This window comes from Caloenas nicobarica, chromosome 7 (assembly GCF_036013445.1).
Source record: "Caloenas nicobarica isolate bCalNic1 chromosome 7, bCalNic1.hap1, whole genome shotgun sequence".
Taxonomy (NCBI): domain Eukaryota; kingdom Metazoa; phylum Chordata; class Aves; order Columbiformes; family Columbidae; genus Caloenas; species Caloenas nicobarica.
In genome coordinates this window covers 21,682,290-21,699,691 of record NC_088251.1, presented here as the reverse complement: position 1 = coordinate 21,699,691, position 17,402 = coordinate 21,682,290, and the positions used below count along the sequence as shown (strand labels likewise).

Genomic DNA, 17,402 nt, shown 5'->3' with positions numbered 1-17,402 from the left:
CGTGCCACAGAGGTAACAGCTGGGAAACAGCCTACCACACATCATCTGCCCCAGCCATGCTCCTCAGCCTCCTGCATCTTGACTGGAGATGACGACTGGATGGGCTCTTATAGTTCAGTTTGTGATCACTGGTCTGCAGCGCCTCTTCCTCAGTAGCTGCAGAAGGTACACTCTTGGTCTGTAATGCTACAGGTTGCATAAAAACATCATCCACAAAAGTCTATGCACAGGGTAGTTTCAGAGAACCTCAGCGGTTTCCCCAGGATGACAAGGCAACACTCAGTAATCCTGTCACAGACTAAAGAGGAAATTGCAATTCGTGACGTCCTGAAAAACTATTTCGAATTTACACCTATTGCTCATTCACTAGCAGCCCTGAGCTAAGAACGGCACCTTTAATGTCAAGAACAGATGCATCCGAGATAACAGCGACTCTTAGAGCTGCAATGTGCAAGACCTCAGGGAAAGCATGCAGTCTGAATCCAGCATGGGTTTCCCTCCAACCCCAGTAACAGACATGTTCCCCAAATGCAGACCCCTTCAAATACTGTTCTGAGATTGTGCCAAATTCTGCTCATAGAAACCTCATCAGATGACCTAACACAGTCCTAGAGAAGAAATGTCATCTTCCATTACCTAATAAAGCACGAGTACCAATACAGCCCTTAGAGTGCTATTACTTGTCCAGAAAAGACTTTGTTTCAGCTCAAATGCACACCTCACTCCAGAGAGTTATCCTGGCTCAGTGAGTCTGCTGAGCTGCAAAAAATCGTATCTGTGCATTCATGGGAGCATATACAACAGAAAGAGCTATAGCAGTTTAAAACACAACTACACCTATCACAGCCCTCTTTCCCCTTCCTGTTTCCCCTTCTCTTTATTTTCACTAGAGGCTATGGCCCATGCAGCAGAACCAGCAAAAAAACCCCACGTGTTTGGCTGTATCAGTGAGACACAAGACCAGGACCTTTGCTTCAGGTCACATCACTACTGAAAGGGCAGTCCCACCCTCCCCCTCCTTCAATTAGTTTCTCTTGGAACATCAACTTGCAGTCCAACGCCACACCAGATCTCCCAGCCAGATGAAAGGTGGCAAATGAGGCAGAACACTCTCTTCTGCAGCAGTCCATGCTAAGGCCAGCCTATGCCACTGATGAAACTTCCCGCCAGGAAGCTCAAGATCCACTGTTAATCTCAAGTCACTTTTGAAAAAAGCCTAGAAAGTTTTCTACGGTAATAACAAACAGCCACGAAAATCCTACAAAATACAATCCTAGAAGCAAAACTACTGTCCAAGTGCACAACACACGTCTTTGAAACAACCTGAAATCTGCTACACATATCTCTTCAGACCTACTCTGTAAAACATCTTTGGTTTGACCATGCATTTCAGCAAAGATTTTGCAGAAATTACTTCAGCTGTTCCAAACTTGAAAGAAGCCATCAGTGATGGTTACTGGGCTCTTATCTTAAGCAGGTGTTTTAAAGCCTTGCCATTCACATTGGCAGATATTTAGAATTTGGCTTAATCACTTGGGAAAATTATTAGAACTAAAAGCTACAGAGAAATATTATTAGTATTTGTGACATGCATGGAGTCTGTTATAGCCTGACACTTCCTAACCACACCAACTTCTGTACTTTACTAGTTCTGGGCTATAATTTCTTTGTCTCTGTCTAGAAAGCTAGTATGCACCTACGTTAGCACTGCTTGAATCTCCTACTGCCATGAAGTATTGCTTTTAATGTGCATAAACTAGGACTTTATGAAGCACCTAGCTGACAAACAATGCATCCATACTGCAGCTGGGAAGACTATTTCAACTGTTTTGCTACAGATGGATAAGAACATTCATGCATTTCTCTAACTAAGCCCCCAAGTGACACTAAAAGTTTCTCTGATTGCTTTAACCAGCTCTCTGAAGTCTCTGTGCTTCCAACATCAGTCATTTTTATAACAATACTAGCATCTGTAAGGAAGGACATGCTACCAGACCTTAACTCCTGTCCAAGAGCGTCACAATTTCCTCTCTTTGACAGGCAGTGAGAACCAGCCTGGCTGCAGAGCTCCCACGTAATGAAGCAGACTCTCGTTGCACCCAGAGGGCTGACTAATACCTCTCCCATTCCTCTTCAAAGAGCAGGGTTAAAGAAGCGTATCTTCTGTTTCAACACAATGTAACAGAGAAAAATACAGTTTTAAGAATTCACTTAACCTTGCCTCTTCAAAAAAGGGGAAAAAAATGAGCAAGGGAGGGAGGGAGGACTGCAGTACAGCAGATAATCATGCTACCTCATTTGTTCAAAGCCACTCCAATAAACTGGTAGAAATAAATGCGAGACGTAATTCTCGGAGGCAGGACTACTCAGAACATATTCCTTCACAGAGCACCAAGAGCCAGAAGAAAACACCAAATGGTCCTCAGCTTCACATTTCTATTTCCCTTTAGGTCTGTACATCGATTCCCATCCCTTCCTACCTCTAGCTTGCTGTCTTTACTGCACTTCTGATATCCAAACAGACTCTGAAGATGCAAGCAGGGATCACAAACTTGGCACAGGCATCCACATCCAATCTTCGGTTTCTAGAACCTCCTAAGGGCCAAAATGTATCTTGCAGAGAATGGCAATCGCATGCGTGGGACTGGAAACTCCTCAGGAACATTGTGAGGGTGTGGGACCACTGTGTGAGAGCTTGAAGAGATCAACTGGTGAGGCAAATGCAATGCTAGGATCTCATCTAGGATCTCATGCAGACAAGAGACTCCAGCAGGGCTAGAGTAACACTGGAGTGAGCTAGAGCTGCATGAACCTGGGCCTGCTCACAAGCTGGAGCCTCAGAGATACAGCATTATCTCTCTAGCAATATAACAGGTCCCAAAGAACCATCTTCTGTAAGGCAAAAGATTAAGGAGGTAGTTTCATAGAGGCATTGATCTGACATAGCTTCATGATCCTTTTCTAAAAAGATGACCAGGGATGTCAAATTAACTCACAGAACTCTTTTTGGCTGCATTATTTCCAGGATATATATTTTAAGGGAGTGGCTTAACATTCCCCTGAAGTACTTGGCCATGTCATGCCTCTTTCTAACAGGATTTCTTTCTGCATCCAATATTCCTCAATGGCCATGCTTTATGAAATTTAACAAGCAGCACAGGGAAGAGCTGCTACAACATTCAGGGCTTGTTCTGCCTCCACATGCAAGAGCAAACTCCCAGGCACTGGAAATCATACTACAACACTTCCTCTTGCAGGAAAATGTTCCTATACAGGGCAGAATGGACCTGTGGGGAAGGAAGTTGCAGTTCACAGCACCCCCTTCACTACTGCCCCATCTGCAAGTCTCAGTATTAGGCTGACAGAGCAGTCTTGACTGAAGCACTACCCGCCAGAAACAGACACAGCACAACAGATACAGTAGCTGCTATTGTCAGGGCAATAGTTACCAATGCCACCGCACAGTACAAAGCACCCGCACCTCAATGAATTGTTGTAGTAGCCACCTGAGATAATATCACCACTGTCCTATGCTAAAGTGTGCAGCTCTGTCACTGTCTGGTGGCTTTTGTGGTTTCTAGTGAAAAGTTGCCCTTAAAAGTATTCGATGTGAGTTAGCATATTTTTAATGGGAAAAAAGAAAGAGTGTTCAAATTTATCCACAAAAGCCACAGACTATTATTCTAGGTTATGGTATTTGCTTTGTCATTTCTCAGGACATTTCACATACCAGATAACACTGGATTTCACTGTACTCATGTCCTGAAATAGTTACACAGTAAATCAGAAGGTCATAAGTTCATCAAGGCCTAACATGGAGCTTGTTTGAGCAATCAAATGAACAAACTGATACCCTTCCACAGAAAGACTAGTGGCCAATGAGCTACACCAGGAAAAAACTGCCTTTCGGTAGAAATCTTGAGATACATAATAGGAATTCATTTATCATCACTGAACAGATCATTTATCATTAACCCCAAAGTAATGGGAGCACAGCTCCTGCCCAACTTACAAATCCATTGTGAATTTAGGGCTCTACCCCTAAATGGCAGTTACGAGCAAAAGTCAGCAATCAAATAATTACAGAAGTGTCAGGCTGAATTGAATCTCTTGCATACTACCACTTCATCCCTCTGGGTTGAGACACACTTGAGAATATCTTACGCATGTGTCCAACCTGACCTCAAACTCCGAGTAGCCTATTCCAAGGTTACTTTATCTTTACAGATTAAGTCCAGCACAGGACCACAAATATAATTAAGGGACCACAGCATCTTTCATTCATGTAGAGGCTGCAAGAGCTGGAACTCTTCAGCCTGGAGAAGACTGAGGGGAACCTTATCATTTTTACCTGATGGGAGGGAATGAAAAAGAGGGAGCCGGATGCTCCTCTGTAGTGCTCACTGACAAGACATGAGGCAATGGACACAAACAAACACGAAATCCCATCTGAACACAAGAAAACACTTTATCAGGTTGTTCAGGGAGATTGTGAACTCTCCACCTGCAGAGACATTCAAAACCTGATGGGATATGGTCTTAGGCAATCTGATTTATCTTACCACGTCTGAGCACGGAGGTCGGACAAGATGATGTCAAGAGGTCCTTTACAACCTAAACAATTCTGTGATGCACTCTCAAGTTTCACTCGTGGTTTTACCAGTGCAACAGAAGAAAGCCAGGAAGTTAATTCAATTCCTTAACATGTACAGGAGGGAGAATGATAACAGCTTATGCTGTTTCTGTTATGCCATTTCCCTCCCAAACGCTCGCTGCCTTGGTGTCTGGCATCTCTCAATGAGCCCCTCACTAAGTGGAGTAACATTCCAGCTCTTCCTCACCTACAGGGCTGCAGCAAAATTCTCATCCTCTAACTGCCTGCTCTCCTCCATATTCACCACATGCTTCCTTACACCCATTCCTTACCTTCCTATTTTGCAAGAAGTTTGCTGGTATCAATCTTCCTTTCTTGTCCATTTCATTGCATGAGAACTCAGCTCAGCCAAGTCCACACTCCATGTTCAGCAGCACGGTTCACAGCTGCCATTACATTCAGTTATCACCTTGGCAATCTCAGGCAGATGTCAGCTTCCCTGAGTTTTTTCCCTGAAAGAGTTTGCTTGGGTACAGGAAGTTCAAAGCCACTGATTAATTAGTAAGTGCTTTGGAAACACCAACCTTTGAAGCAGGAAATTTGAATTTTTTCAAGACAACACAGGTAGGGGCTGAAATAAATTGGAGAAGTTGAAATGTTCATAATACAAAGCAGATGTCAAATGAGCTTTGAGAACACAGGAGGAAGAGAAAGGTCACTGACTCCCAGCTGACCAACGCACACAGCAAAGCATGGTGTGGTATCACAAGCCAGACAAGAGGGCTTAAGCAGCAGGCTGTTAACTGCACCCTGGCTGGTGACTGTAACCTGCCGGACCTGAGCTGGCTTGTACAGTGCCATCCTGAGCATTTCCATGTCCTTAGGACAGCTATGACATAGCCTGAAAAGCTTCCCCATCGATAACAGGAGCGCCCGCAAACAGAAACCTTCATGGTCTCTGTAGTTTGCCAGGACTGAAAAATTGTTAAAGTAAAAATGGCACATCTACAAGAGAACAAGAGTCAGTGTCAGCACAGTTAGTTCTCAATAAGGCTAGATAAATACTTCCTCATTTCTGAATTTGTACCAAACTAATAAAAATTAAAATAGCTTTCAGCATGTGATGCCTAGGGGTGTCATATTCCCATGATACTAAACAAACCACAGCCTAACAGCTGCGCTAGAGGCCAGAGCATAGCCTGAGCTGGGCCAGTGTGCAGGTTCTGGAAGGATATTTGCCCTCACGGTGTCCTGTGTCATATGCTCCACTGATTTGGGATTCAGCTATTAGGAAGCTGAAATTCGGTTATTTTGCATCAGATTTTGTTTTTTAATTGTGCTAATACTGCTATTAGAAGTACCAGTGAATGCATGTGAAGAGAAGCACTACCCAGAAGACGACACCCAGACAAACCATTTCAAACATGGCCATGAACTTCCTCTAACTGCTGTGGGAATTGAGGGCTGCCTTGCTCAGGAGAAGTTCATAGACTGCTGTAGAGAATGGACTTAACTGACACCTTTTAAGAGCTCCCGACTTCAAAGCCTTCATCTAAAATCCTAACAGTGAAGTCCTGTGAGCAGAGTAGAGGCTGTGTTTCTCTACAGGAGAGACCTGTTGTCACAAACACTCTTAGTTTAAGCCACTCACGCTGGGGTTGGCTGCAACCAAACTGTAAGACAGATGCTATTTTTTTATTACCAACCAAGAAGAAAGTGTTCACAGTTTCACCCAAAAAGGGAACTATGTACACCTGGAATTGTCATCTCTTCAGAGGAAGCATCAAAACATTTGCATTTGAGGCCATTCACAAAATCTGGTCTGTAGAATCACGCGATGGAAGAGGTCACCTAGTCACTTTTTTCCCCACACAGAGTTAGATCTCATACATTCATCCAAATACTTTTGCCATGAAACCAGCCTAGCTTATGTAGGTTCTTCCTTCCACAAGAGTCAGAGTGACAGTGGATGGCTTGCCTTGGCAACTGCTCTGATGTGCACAAAGAAGGAGCCTGATGTTACCCAACTCTCGCGTGCAGCTGACAGCTCACATCAGGTGGGCCTCCCATAACCTCAACAGCAGTTCAGAAATTCTGAATCTTTGTGTACCAAACTATTTGGAAAATGCCACAGCAGACTCCACTGCAAATGATTTTGGTCATATCTCTGAGGAGTGCTGAGAAGATCCAGCACCCAGGTCTCTCAGGCACAGTCCCCGGTGTGCCAAAGGGCAGCAGCTGTACACAGGGAGAACTAGCTCACTTGTGGAGAACCCCTTGTTGAAGTAGAAGAGAGCCAGGTCACAGAATCACAGAATGAATCACAGAATGGTTAGGGTTGGAAGGGACCTCTGGAGATCATCTAGTCCAACCCACCTGCTAGAGCAGGTTCACCTCGAGTAGATCTCTCAGGAGATCGGTCAGGTCAGCTCAGTACAATTCATTGACTGCATCTGACAAAGAGAGCAGAGGCTGCTCTTTAGTTGATAAGGCTCTGCATTCAGCATACCACTGCCAACAGATGTGCTTTCCCAGCACATAGATTGGATTTTGGGTGCTTCCCTTTGACAAACACAGCTTCTCTCTATAGAGAGAAGCAGATGATCCAGAGTGGTTTCTAGCTGATCCATTCCGACAACCTTCCCCTTTACTCAAATTCTCTTTGATTTTTATTGTGCCCAAAACAAGCAAGATGAGTGAAAGCCTCTCACTAGTAGGGAAACACTTGGCTATGTGAAACCTCCCACTACAGCCAGTCGATCTAATGAAGGATGGAGACACTTGTCCTTCCCACTCCACCCGCAGCCCAGGACACAGGAGTCTTTCTTCTGCCCAGTATTGTGCTTTGTGCACTCAGAGCACAGCAAGCCAGAATAGACTGGCGAGAGCTGGCTCCAGGAAGAAATTTCAGCATCGACATCCCTTTTTACTCTCACACGCTCTTCAGCTACACTAGAACTTACTCCTACTCTGGCCTAAAACACTCTGACGGTCCTCGGACATGTTAAGTAAAGCCATTAACATCAGTAATCTGGAGAGATGCTGTTTAAACCTCCCTAACTTTGAATAGCGTATTTAAAATTAATAAAATATTGGTGCCATGCTCTAGACCCACATTTGGAGGAAAACAATAACTAAGCTTTTACTTTTGCCAGAAAGCATCAGAAAAGCTAATTTTATCTCTGGTAAGTTTTATTTTTCAGAGTACAAAAGCTCAGTCACTGTTTTCTGTCCTCTTCCTTGCTGGAAGCAAAGGAGCCAGACTACTTTAGCCCTAGGTTATCTGTTGGGACCAAGACATTTTAGGGGTGTTTGAGAGGAAGATGCAAACTTTCCTTTATGCAGGTTTTTGAAAGGTACTAAAACATCCGTTGTGACCTGGTTACCTGAGAATGCCATCTTCAGCACAATCCCTCAGTCATCTTTTTTTCAGAAGGACTGTTTTATATTTCAGTAAAACACATTATCAGTGTTAAAATAAGGATAAACAATATCACATATCTCTCTCCTCTAACCCCTGACCAGGATGCACAACTCCACAGGTGCCACCTTACCTTCTGAAATAGCCTTCTTGACAGCTGCAAGGTAAGCATCAGGCTCATCTTCATTTGTGAGTTCTTGCCACTGAGACCAGTCCTTGAAAAAGGTCAAATAGTCATCACAGTCCGTAACACCGCAGAACAGCTTGACTATTTTGTACGGGGGCCATAAAGCTTCCTGAAGGCTCTTCAGGACAGGGGGGAGATAAAAACTCTGCACCAGCTCAGCAGACAGCAAAAGGATGATGCTCCGACTTTTGTTGAACAGGTCGAGATCCTGGTGGGAGATGGCAGACCCGCCTTCCAGCTCGTAGGTCAGGATCCGATGCTTTCGAACGTGCCGAGTAAAGAGGAAGAGGTTTTGGAGGTACTGACACCATTCAGTGGCGTCACTTGCATACACAATCAGCACATCATATCCTCCAGGGGCTCCTGTACGAGTGCAAGATGATCACAGGGAGAAGGATTAAATCCAAAGCAAGAACTGACTGACCCACAGCTTTGCAGAAAAAACAAACAAACAAAAACAACAACAACAAAACAAACACAACCCACAGGGCTGTCCCTATAATTCATGTCAGAAGCTCCAAAGCACTTTAAAAGAACAGTGGATATACCCGAAGTGAGGTGTTCACAGCCACAGAGCAATTCTAAGGGTTGTTGAACTCCTAATTGCATTTACCCCACTAAAATTTAAGTACATTTTTCAATCTCAAAAAGCTTCCTATGAAGAAGGGGATTTCCTATGTAGTTTCAAGTGAAACAAACCACATGTGTAGATCTACAGATTTAAAGCATGTTGATAGGAGAAAACCCACAAAAACCCGATCTCCAAAACAAACTAGCTTGAAAAGGGGAGTTCACCCTTGGGTGTGAAGTGAAATCATTTTAGACAACTATAGGGTCTCTGCAACACAACTACAGACCATTACACACTCAAGCAAAGCATACACTAAACATAGTACACCTAAAATAAGAAAGCCCTTTATTGAAATGAGGTCCCACAATGCTTACAGGAAGTCACTATGGCTTCCATAGTGTTAGACACTTGCTGCCATTGCAGCAGAATGCAAACTGCCTGCAAAGTATGTGTGAAACTGAAGGGTACGAACCAGCCCTGGTGCTCACAGCACGGAAATTCCACCACTCTGGTTGTCAGACACTTTGCAAGCCTGTGTTAGAGTCCTTCCCCCCTTTCCCAACTATTTTGACATGACAAACCCTCTTTTCAGAGGGAAAGAACTAATACAATAGTGGTGGCCATAACACAGCCCAAAATAAACTCGCCAAAGCTGACTTGTTCCGTAATTCTCTAGAGACAGCTCCTACCTACACACTCCTGCATTTCTGTGCTCTGGAATGAAAGCACTTTTAAAACTATTTCCAACTTGCTAAGACGATCACATGCAGATTGAACTAATATGACATGATGCAGTGGTCTCCCACCAATCTCAAGAAAACTTTTAAGTCTAAATTTAATTTTACCATTCGCCTGTGAAGAAGTTCACCCAGACTTTAGGATTACAGCTCTGGTCCCATGGTACATCTCAGTGCTGAGCATTTCAAATCTTATTAGTTGATTGTCTTCTAATCCTAGTTTGGCTCTTTAAAAGTGTTAACATTTCCAACCCATCTCCATCCAGAAGCAAGCAAACAATGGCAGGTTTTTCTAATTAAAGTAGAAGGCGATGCCTAAAATTCAGCATGCCAAAAAGAGCATCTGCAGAGAGTGAATTTGCCAGAATTGAAGATGACAGTTTTGCAGTCACCTTATTAAAATTCAACCAAAATTGGACAGCCTCCGAAGACTCTGTTCTGCCACCTTCCCCAGAACCTTCATTAAGAAAGGAAGGCTGAACTGATGTCTAGGCTACATATGGTACCCCAGCTCGAAACCATACAATTACCAACTTCAACCTGTAGTTGAGCAGAAGTGGAACAGTTGAGAAGTAAAGCGTAGAGATGTGCCCCGTTCTCAACCAACAGCGTTATATTTACCTGCACAAATGAAAGTCTCTAGCATTGAAAGGATGATGTCCTAGCTATGGAGAACACAGACACTGCAGTTCAGCAGTATTCACTAGGGTGGCTCCATGTTTCTGTGTGAATAGAGCTCCTGAACCCCATATGGAGGCTTGTAGAAGACTACATTCTCAGTGGAGGGGATCCAGCAAACTCATACAACAGACAAACAGACCAAAAGCCTTGGGACTTTAGGCTGTGAGTGCAAAACTGCTGTGAAAAAGTGTGGCTTTCACACCAGTGAGAACACGACTACCCCCAAAATATTGCTTCTAGCTGAACACCACCTGACAAAGACGACAGAATCACATGAGTAGAAACAGGAAAACCAAGCAGAACTCAAGAGGTCAGTTGTTTCATTCTAGAAAGGGAGGAGTACCAGAGACTTCTGCTTCCAGAGCCACGTGTTGATTTACATGCAGCATAGTGGGAAAGGGCAGCACAACTACCTGCATAGAACAGAGCCCACACACTGCAGCACAGCCCGAGCCAGACCTTGTCAGACGGGAGACGATGCAGTGACTTTGAGATCTGCCCAGGGCTCCTGAAGTGTTTGGTGCTCTGTGGGAGAAGTCCAGCCTCTGGGGAAAGCAGCAGTGGCTTCCAGGGCATTTTAATATTCTATAAAATGGAACACCTAAACCTACCATGCATTTTTAGAAAGAGCACAGCTTCCACAACTAAACCTGTTAGCAAAATAGCCTCTTGTCCAGACTTTCTGTGAAATAAGCAGCTGTGCTTGGAGAGGATGCAGGGTGAGGGAGCCACTGATTTTAAACATGCACTGCACTTTAGGGGCACTAAGTACCCAAGAAGCCTCCCTTTTGGATACATAGGCAAAAGATGCAAACTTGACAGACTCTCTGCAAGTTCCCTACCAGCATTTATATCCCCAGAGACAACATCAGCCAGAGCAGTGTAGCCTCTGCAGTAAGAAGGAAGACACTTCACCCAGTGTTTTAGGAAAGGTATCAATTCCCTAGACAGCACTTGCTCTACCAGCACATCATTCTCCTTAACAGAGCTGTGCCAGCCCTCCCCAGGCCCTCTTACCTCAACTCCTATAGCCTCTTACACTTCTATGATAAACTGAGGAACAATGCTTTTAAAAGGAGAACTGAGATATAAAATTACTGACTCTGCTTTTAGAGCCAAGGAAACTCTTTATGTTCATAAGCAAAAACACTGAAAGTGCATCTTGAAGAGCTAAGTAAGCTTAAGTCAGCAACGGGACTGCTGCAAAGAAAACAAAAATCTAGAAATAGTTTCAATTGCAACACCTCTAAAAAAAAAAAAAAAAAAAAAAGATGACACAGACTCGCTTTCCTAAATCATGCTATACCTCCCTTTGCAGCACCAACTGCCCTTCACTCCTCAGGGAAAAGTGTAATAAATGGAGAATACAGAATGTTTCGGGGAGTTTTTCCCCACAACTATTCACACAACAGTTACAGAAAAACCCAGAGAGCACACTTCAAAGCACAATGTAAACTCTGCCTATTGTACACATACATGGAAATCCCTAGGTGAACAGCAAGCATTTTATTTCTTTAAACCTTGACCTTAGATGGATGCTTTCATAATGCATTGGACAGTCTGGTTTTGGAAAAACAAACACAAGGAAGCCTTTGATTCAAGTAAGAAAGGTATGAACAGTATATGCAATAGCAAGATGAAGAAGGATTTGTGCCAGCCAACCATTTCAAAGATCTTTCATGCTCTCATGTGTAATCTAGTTTAAATTTTAACATTACCTTGTTTCTCCATTCCTAAACTTATGGTATAAAAGTGTCTTTTGCTTCTGGTTACAAAACGTCAGCACTATTAACACTACTGCAGGGCATGTGTAACTATTTATTTCATAGAAAATAATCCAGGTGCTGTTCTGTGTAAGTTTGCAATGATAAAACATAATCTTTGGACTCTTCTCATGCTGTAACTGCCTCTTCAGTGCTTAGTTGCACACTCCATTATACAGCAATGATAAAAGACCAATGAGATTACAAACCAGTACTGTAGAAAAGCCTAAGACCTCTAATTGAGGTGGAAGGCCCACAGTCTAAATACCACAGACGCAGAACACGATACAAAGATTTCCCTAGCTTATAAACTGCTCACGGAATGGAAGGGGATGAAGCAAGTCAATCGAACATATCAACTTGGGGTAAGACTACATCTTGCCCACTTAATGCTTCCCAAAATTGAATCAGGTGTCATCAATTGTTATTACCTATTGGTTCACTCCACAAGCCAAAAGGTTTGACCTTTTTCAATTTATAGATCATAAATAGTTTTCCATTGTGCTTGTGGGTCCCACAAAGCAAATTCAGGGCCTCTAATAATACACAGCTTTCCTGTGTCACCTTTCACATCCCTCTCCTAAGTAGACTGTGACTTCTCATTGTTCACGGACAAGGTAAAAAACCAACAGACAAAATCTTTACTCCAACGCAGATGATCATGTGCTAGATCAAATCCAACTCAAATTCTGACTATATGAAAAAGTGCTACATAGCCTGTTACCAGTTTGCGTGGGGATTCTTGTGTACGGAGGATACCTGAATATGGCAATAGAAAATATCAATTCTTGATAGAGGGGGATCCACTTCCTATGAAAGACAATTGCCTATGATATAAATGAAACCCAGTCCAAGGTGTCTTAATAATAGAATTCTTAAGAGAGAGAGAACACTTCCAAGAGCTGTTAGAAGCTGCTGGTGGGCAGAAACAGCAGTAACAGAAGTCCGCAGCACCTTTCATATTTCAGTGTCTGAAGTATGTGTATTTAAGTGATGTATGAGGAAATTAATGCATTCTTTGCCTAGCTAGAATGCATAACAAAGTAATAGTGATCACATGAAATAATTATTAACATCCTAGCAAGACCTCTCACTTTGACCAGAGTAGAAAACCTTCACTTTAAATAAAGTGCTGCAAACAAGCAAGAGGAAATAGCAGAATCAAACTAGAAAAAAGTTTTGCTAGCCAAACTTCAGTGACATGAACATGAGATTTGCATTATGATATGTGAACCTACAGTTGTTCCGCTTTTAAGAGTCTTTGTGAAATCACCTTCTGTTTATAAGGAGAAAAGTAGTTTTGCCCACAAATCCCCTGAGGCTCCATTTAGCTTATTTTTACATCACAAGGAGATATGCATCAGTGAAACACTAACTTCACTGAAACTTACTTCACACTCCGAGAATGGCACGTTTTTCCTTTTTTAGATAAAACACTTACACTTCCCTGCAGGGAGGGGAACTTGCAAATTGGGCACTAGCAAGACTTGCACAATATGGGCTAAACCCCTCTCCCCCTGGAGTTCCCAGCTCTATTCTAACCAGTTTTACCTGCACACATGCTAACTAAAACATTTTCACTGATGGCAACTTCGCCGAGTTTGTGGTCCTGTACCACTGTGGCAAGGGCCACCAAGTCGTACCCCAAAAAGGAAGTATGCAAATATAGGGGGATAAAGTAGGATTAAGGAAGAACTGACTTCTCTACAAAACATCACAGAAAGACATCTAGGTGGCAAAGGTCGAGCGGGGACAGATTTCTCTACAGAATACTCTCCCTCAGAGCTAGCTGAGCTGCCAACCTGAAGCGCACCCAAGTCACAGGAGAGCTCCGCCAGAACCTGCCCTGAGCAAAGCCAGGTGAAGGAAGGTAAAGTAAAAAGCGCAGCAGCCTGGCGGCGAACACAGGAGCCACCGCTGCCCCGAAAAGCTCCCCTAAACTCGGGGAAAAGACCCTCCCTCTCCTTTTCCCAGCAGCGGAGGAGCGCCCGGAGCGAGCGGAGTCGCGCAGCGGCACCGCCCCGCAGGCGGGATCGCTCGCTCCGCTACCTCCCCGCTCACCGGCGCCGAACCGCGGGTCAGCTCGTTCCCGGGCTGGGCTACCCCGGAGCGCCTCGCCGGGGCTGAGCGGGGGGCAGCGCCCGCCCGGCCCCGCCGCGCAGCACGGCCGGCGGAGAAACCCCGCTGCTGCCCCCGACCCCCGGGACGAGCAGCCGCCGCACCTACCGGGGGCCGCCATGGTCCGGGGCTGCCGGGAAGGGGCCGCTCCCCGTCCCTCACATCGCGCGGCGCGTCCCTCCCGTGGCCACTTCCTCGGCCCCGGCCGGGCGCTCGGTCCCGCCGCCCAGCCCCGCCTCCCGTCCGCTGCCCGGCCCGGGCGGAGGGTGCCCGGCAGCGGAGGGCGGCCCGCGGCGCCCCCTGCAGAGCCGGGCACGGGGGGGCTCCGGCCCCGCATCGCCTTGCAGGTACACGGCGGGATTCCCCTGCCGTGGGAGGGAAAAACCCTTTTCCAGCTGGCTCCAATCGTATATTCCATAGGTGTCTGAGGAAACAGCGCTACATTGAAGGAAAGGTGATGTGTTACAGTCGTATCGAAATTCCATATCCCGAGTCACAAGAAACTCCGAGCAATGGCTGTGGAAGAGAACAAGTGAGACTTGCTTTATGCACACCCCCAATACAGGCTTTGACTTCTCTCTCCTATGAGCAAGGAGTTCTGTTTCTTCCCTAGGGGAAAAACAAGTTGTTCCATATAGAATGAAGCAGCTTGATGTTCTGCATTTTCCTCTAAAAGATGCAGTCTTTTCCATTAGATTTACCAGATTCCATGTGACCATGCTCATATATGAGTACAGAGACAATAAGCCCCAGAAGGACACTGTTGGCAGTTTAGAGATTAGGATTCAGTTTAATTTTATCACTGAAAACAAAGCAACAGATTCTGCCTAAACAATTCTTTCAGACTATCCATTCACAAACTTGGAAAAGCCACATGCACTGATTTGCATTCATAAACATTTTATTGCTGAGAACCAGCAAAGTTTTTCATTGATGTGCTTCAATAAAGCAAAAGCAGGTTCTTTACAATCTTGTTTCCATATCAAGACAGTCACTGGACATCCTCCTTGCAGCTTACTTAATGCCACCAGCATTAATGTTGGAACAGAGCTGGTTACAAAAAGTAAAGAACTGACTGTTTCCTACTAAGCAACTCTTAGAAGTTGGTCAAACTCTCCTGTTAACCTCCAAACCTTTCTTTACCCAAAACCTATTTCAAGCTTACAAATTGTGTGCCACAGCCAGTCTTCCAAAAACAGAGTGTTTGCTCCCACAATAAGACCACGAAAAGAATGGCAAGAGCAGAGACCTCTCCCAGGAACCCTCTCTTCTGGAGTGAGTAGCCCTCCCTGTGGCCTTAACAGAAGAGATACATCAGCCAAGGGGAAGGACTGAAAACACCTGTTAGGAGTAGGTGAGGGGAGCAAATCAATTCAAAAGCAATAGCATAAATCAGTTTAATTTGCTTACCTTTTAGATCCCAGGATTTCCCACTACTGCCTTAGGGAATACAAGAACAAAATTGCTTTCCTTCCACAGTTACTGCCCTGCCGGGTCACCTGGAGAGCTCCAGGCACAACACAACAGAACTCACCTAGACAGGCACATACACCTTTGAAAAGCAGCAGTCCCATAGCTCCTGGGAACAGACCTAACCGGCAAAGGCCTGGCAAGAGAGGGTGATGCTTGCTCACCAAATGAGAAGCAAACACAGCCAATCATTTCCCTGGATCCTCCCAGCAGTTACTTGTGACAGCAGGATTTAAAATAACAAGTTTACCAGCAATGGCTACATTCTTTCTGATGCTGACAAAAGCACTGACCTTGTGCTGAGCTTTTCAGATGAAGCTTGAAGCTCTGTCTTACTGTGGATGGAAGCTACAAGAACTGAGAGAAATCTTGGTTCCTGAAAAGTTTACTTTCTGCAGCACAGCCCTAGATTATTCCATACATAACAGGGGCAGGCCAGATCACAGACAGCTGAAAACTAAGTAGGCATATTTAACAAGCCCTCAGCTGACTATCCTTTTTCTACACTACAGACAACAGCACCTGTACAAAACTACAAAATCTTACAGTATAGTCTACCACTGCATGAGCTGCTTTGAATTCCCCAGCAGTGCAAAGACAGTACATTTCAGAGACACCAGAACCAGGTGTGCTCTGCTGGGCACAGAACCTGCCCAAGCACGTGTTCAGCCTGCACTACCTAATTGCACACAAGAAGGCACAACAGTGCTTGGAGTTGGTTAAGGGCAGAGGAGTAGGTAGGGGAAACATAAAGAGTGTAATACTACCTACTACTGCTTTTTTGACCCTAGCAGTCCTAACTCATAACTTCAGCACAGGACTCACTCCTTTCTTCACTCTCAGCAGGCTGCATAGTACATCTTATTGAAAAGAATCAACAAAAAGCCCACCACAAAGAGAACAAAACAGTGTATTCATCAGAGCAAACCCTCAGTTTCACAGAAGAAAAAAAAACCTTCAGTAGAGAAATGACTAATTTAAAGCCACAGCAATATCCAACAGCTGAATGGAATCTCCTCATCAGGATCCTGAGTACACTAACAGGCCACACTTGTCCCCATCAGCCTCACCTGGGGCTTCCACACCCACCCTTTGCCCATAGGCCCAGAAGCTCCATTTAAGCTCAGTCCTGGGTCTTTACCATTTGTCTGTTCTACTTTGTAGTGGTATCTTTTTTCCTGTCCTGCCTCCAACCTTATCCTCCTTGATGCTTTTCAATCCTGTCTTGTAACTTTATCCTCAATTCCCTCTCTAGCTCCATGTTCCAGGCAGTCCCTTTAGGCCCGCAGTGTTACTTTTACTCTAGCTCTTCTGCTATTTCTACCATTGCTCCTGAACACATTCCTAGTGTGGATTTTGGACCTGTTTTGTAGCTCATCTTTCCTGGGACTACTGATGAATCTCATTGTTGTCAGCATCTGTCTCTGGTTGCCAAGTTTGAGCTGGGACTGCTCACTGTTGGCAAGGACGCTACCAGCACTGAGGTTGCACATAGATCCGTTTGTTCTCCTCCATGGAGCAATTCTGCTTCCCACCACTTTCCTTTCAGCGATCATATTTAAAATGGGTTAAAACTAGGAGCTGACTGATGGGGCAGAAGGTGTTCAAGTGGACTAAAGCCTTCCAGCCTCACACGCCTGCTCCCGAACCTCCTTGTAGAGGCTGACCTGGGTTCCCACCTCCCCCTCCCTTTGCACCACAAGCGGCCCTGCCGCCCTGCTTGTTGCCTTCACCCAGCCGCGGGCGCCACCACTGAGCTGGGCCTCCCCGGCCCCCTCCCGCCGGGAGGACGGCTGTGCCTGCCGGGCCCCTCCGGGCAGCGCGGCGGGAAAGGCGGAGCTGAGGCCGTGTGCGTGCGCA

The 17,402-nt window shown here is 45.0% G+C and overlaps 1 protein-coding gene across 2 annotated transcripts in view; it reads right to left on the bottom strand.

The window, feature by feature from the left end:
• PIK3AP1 (phosphoinositide-3-kinase adaptor protein 1) overlaps nt 1-14,293 on the bottom strand; it is a 42,585-nt gene extending 28,292 nt beyond the window's left edge. Inside the window, exons 1-2 of one of the 2 annotated variants that reach the window (XM_065639085.1) lie at nt 14,181-14,293; nt 8,149-8,565 (exon numbers count right to left, since the gene is read on the bottom strand). In XM_065639085.1, the coding sequence (XP_065495157.1) occupies nt 8,149-8,565; nt 14,181-14,193 (430 nt within the window). In that variant the 5' untranslated portion in view covers nt 14,194-14,293. The remainder of the gene's footprint in view (nt 1-8,148; nt 8,566-14,180) is intronic. The other variant, XM_065639087.1, reaches the window with a different exon arrangement.
• Between the last annotated feature and the right edge of the window lie 3,109 nt (nt 14,294-17,402).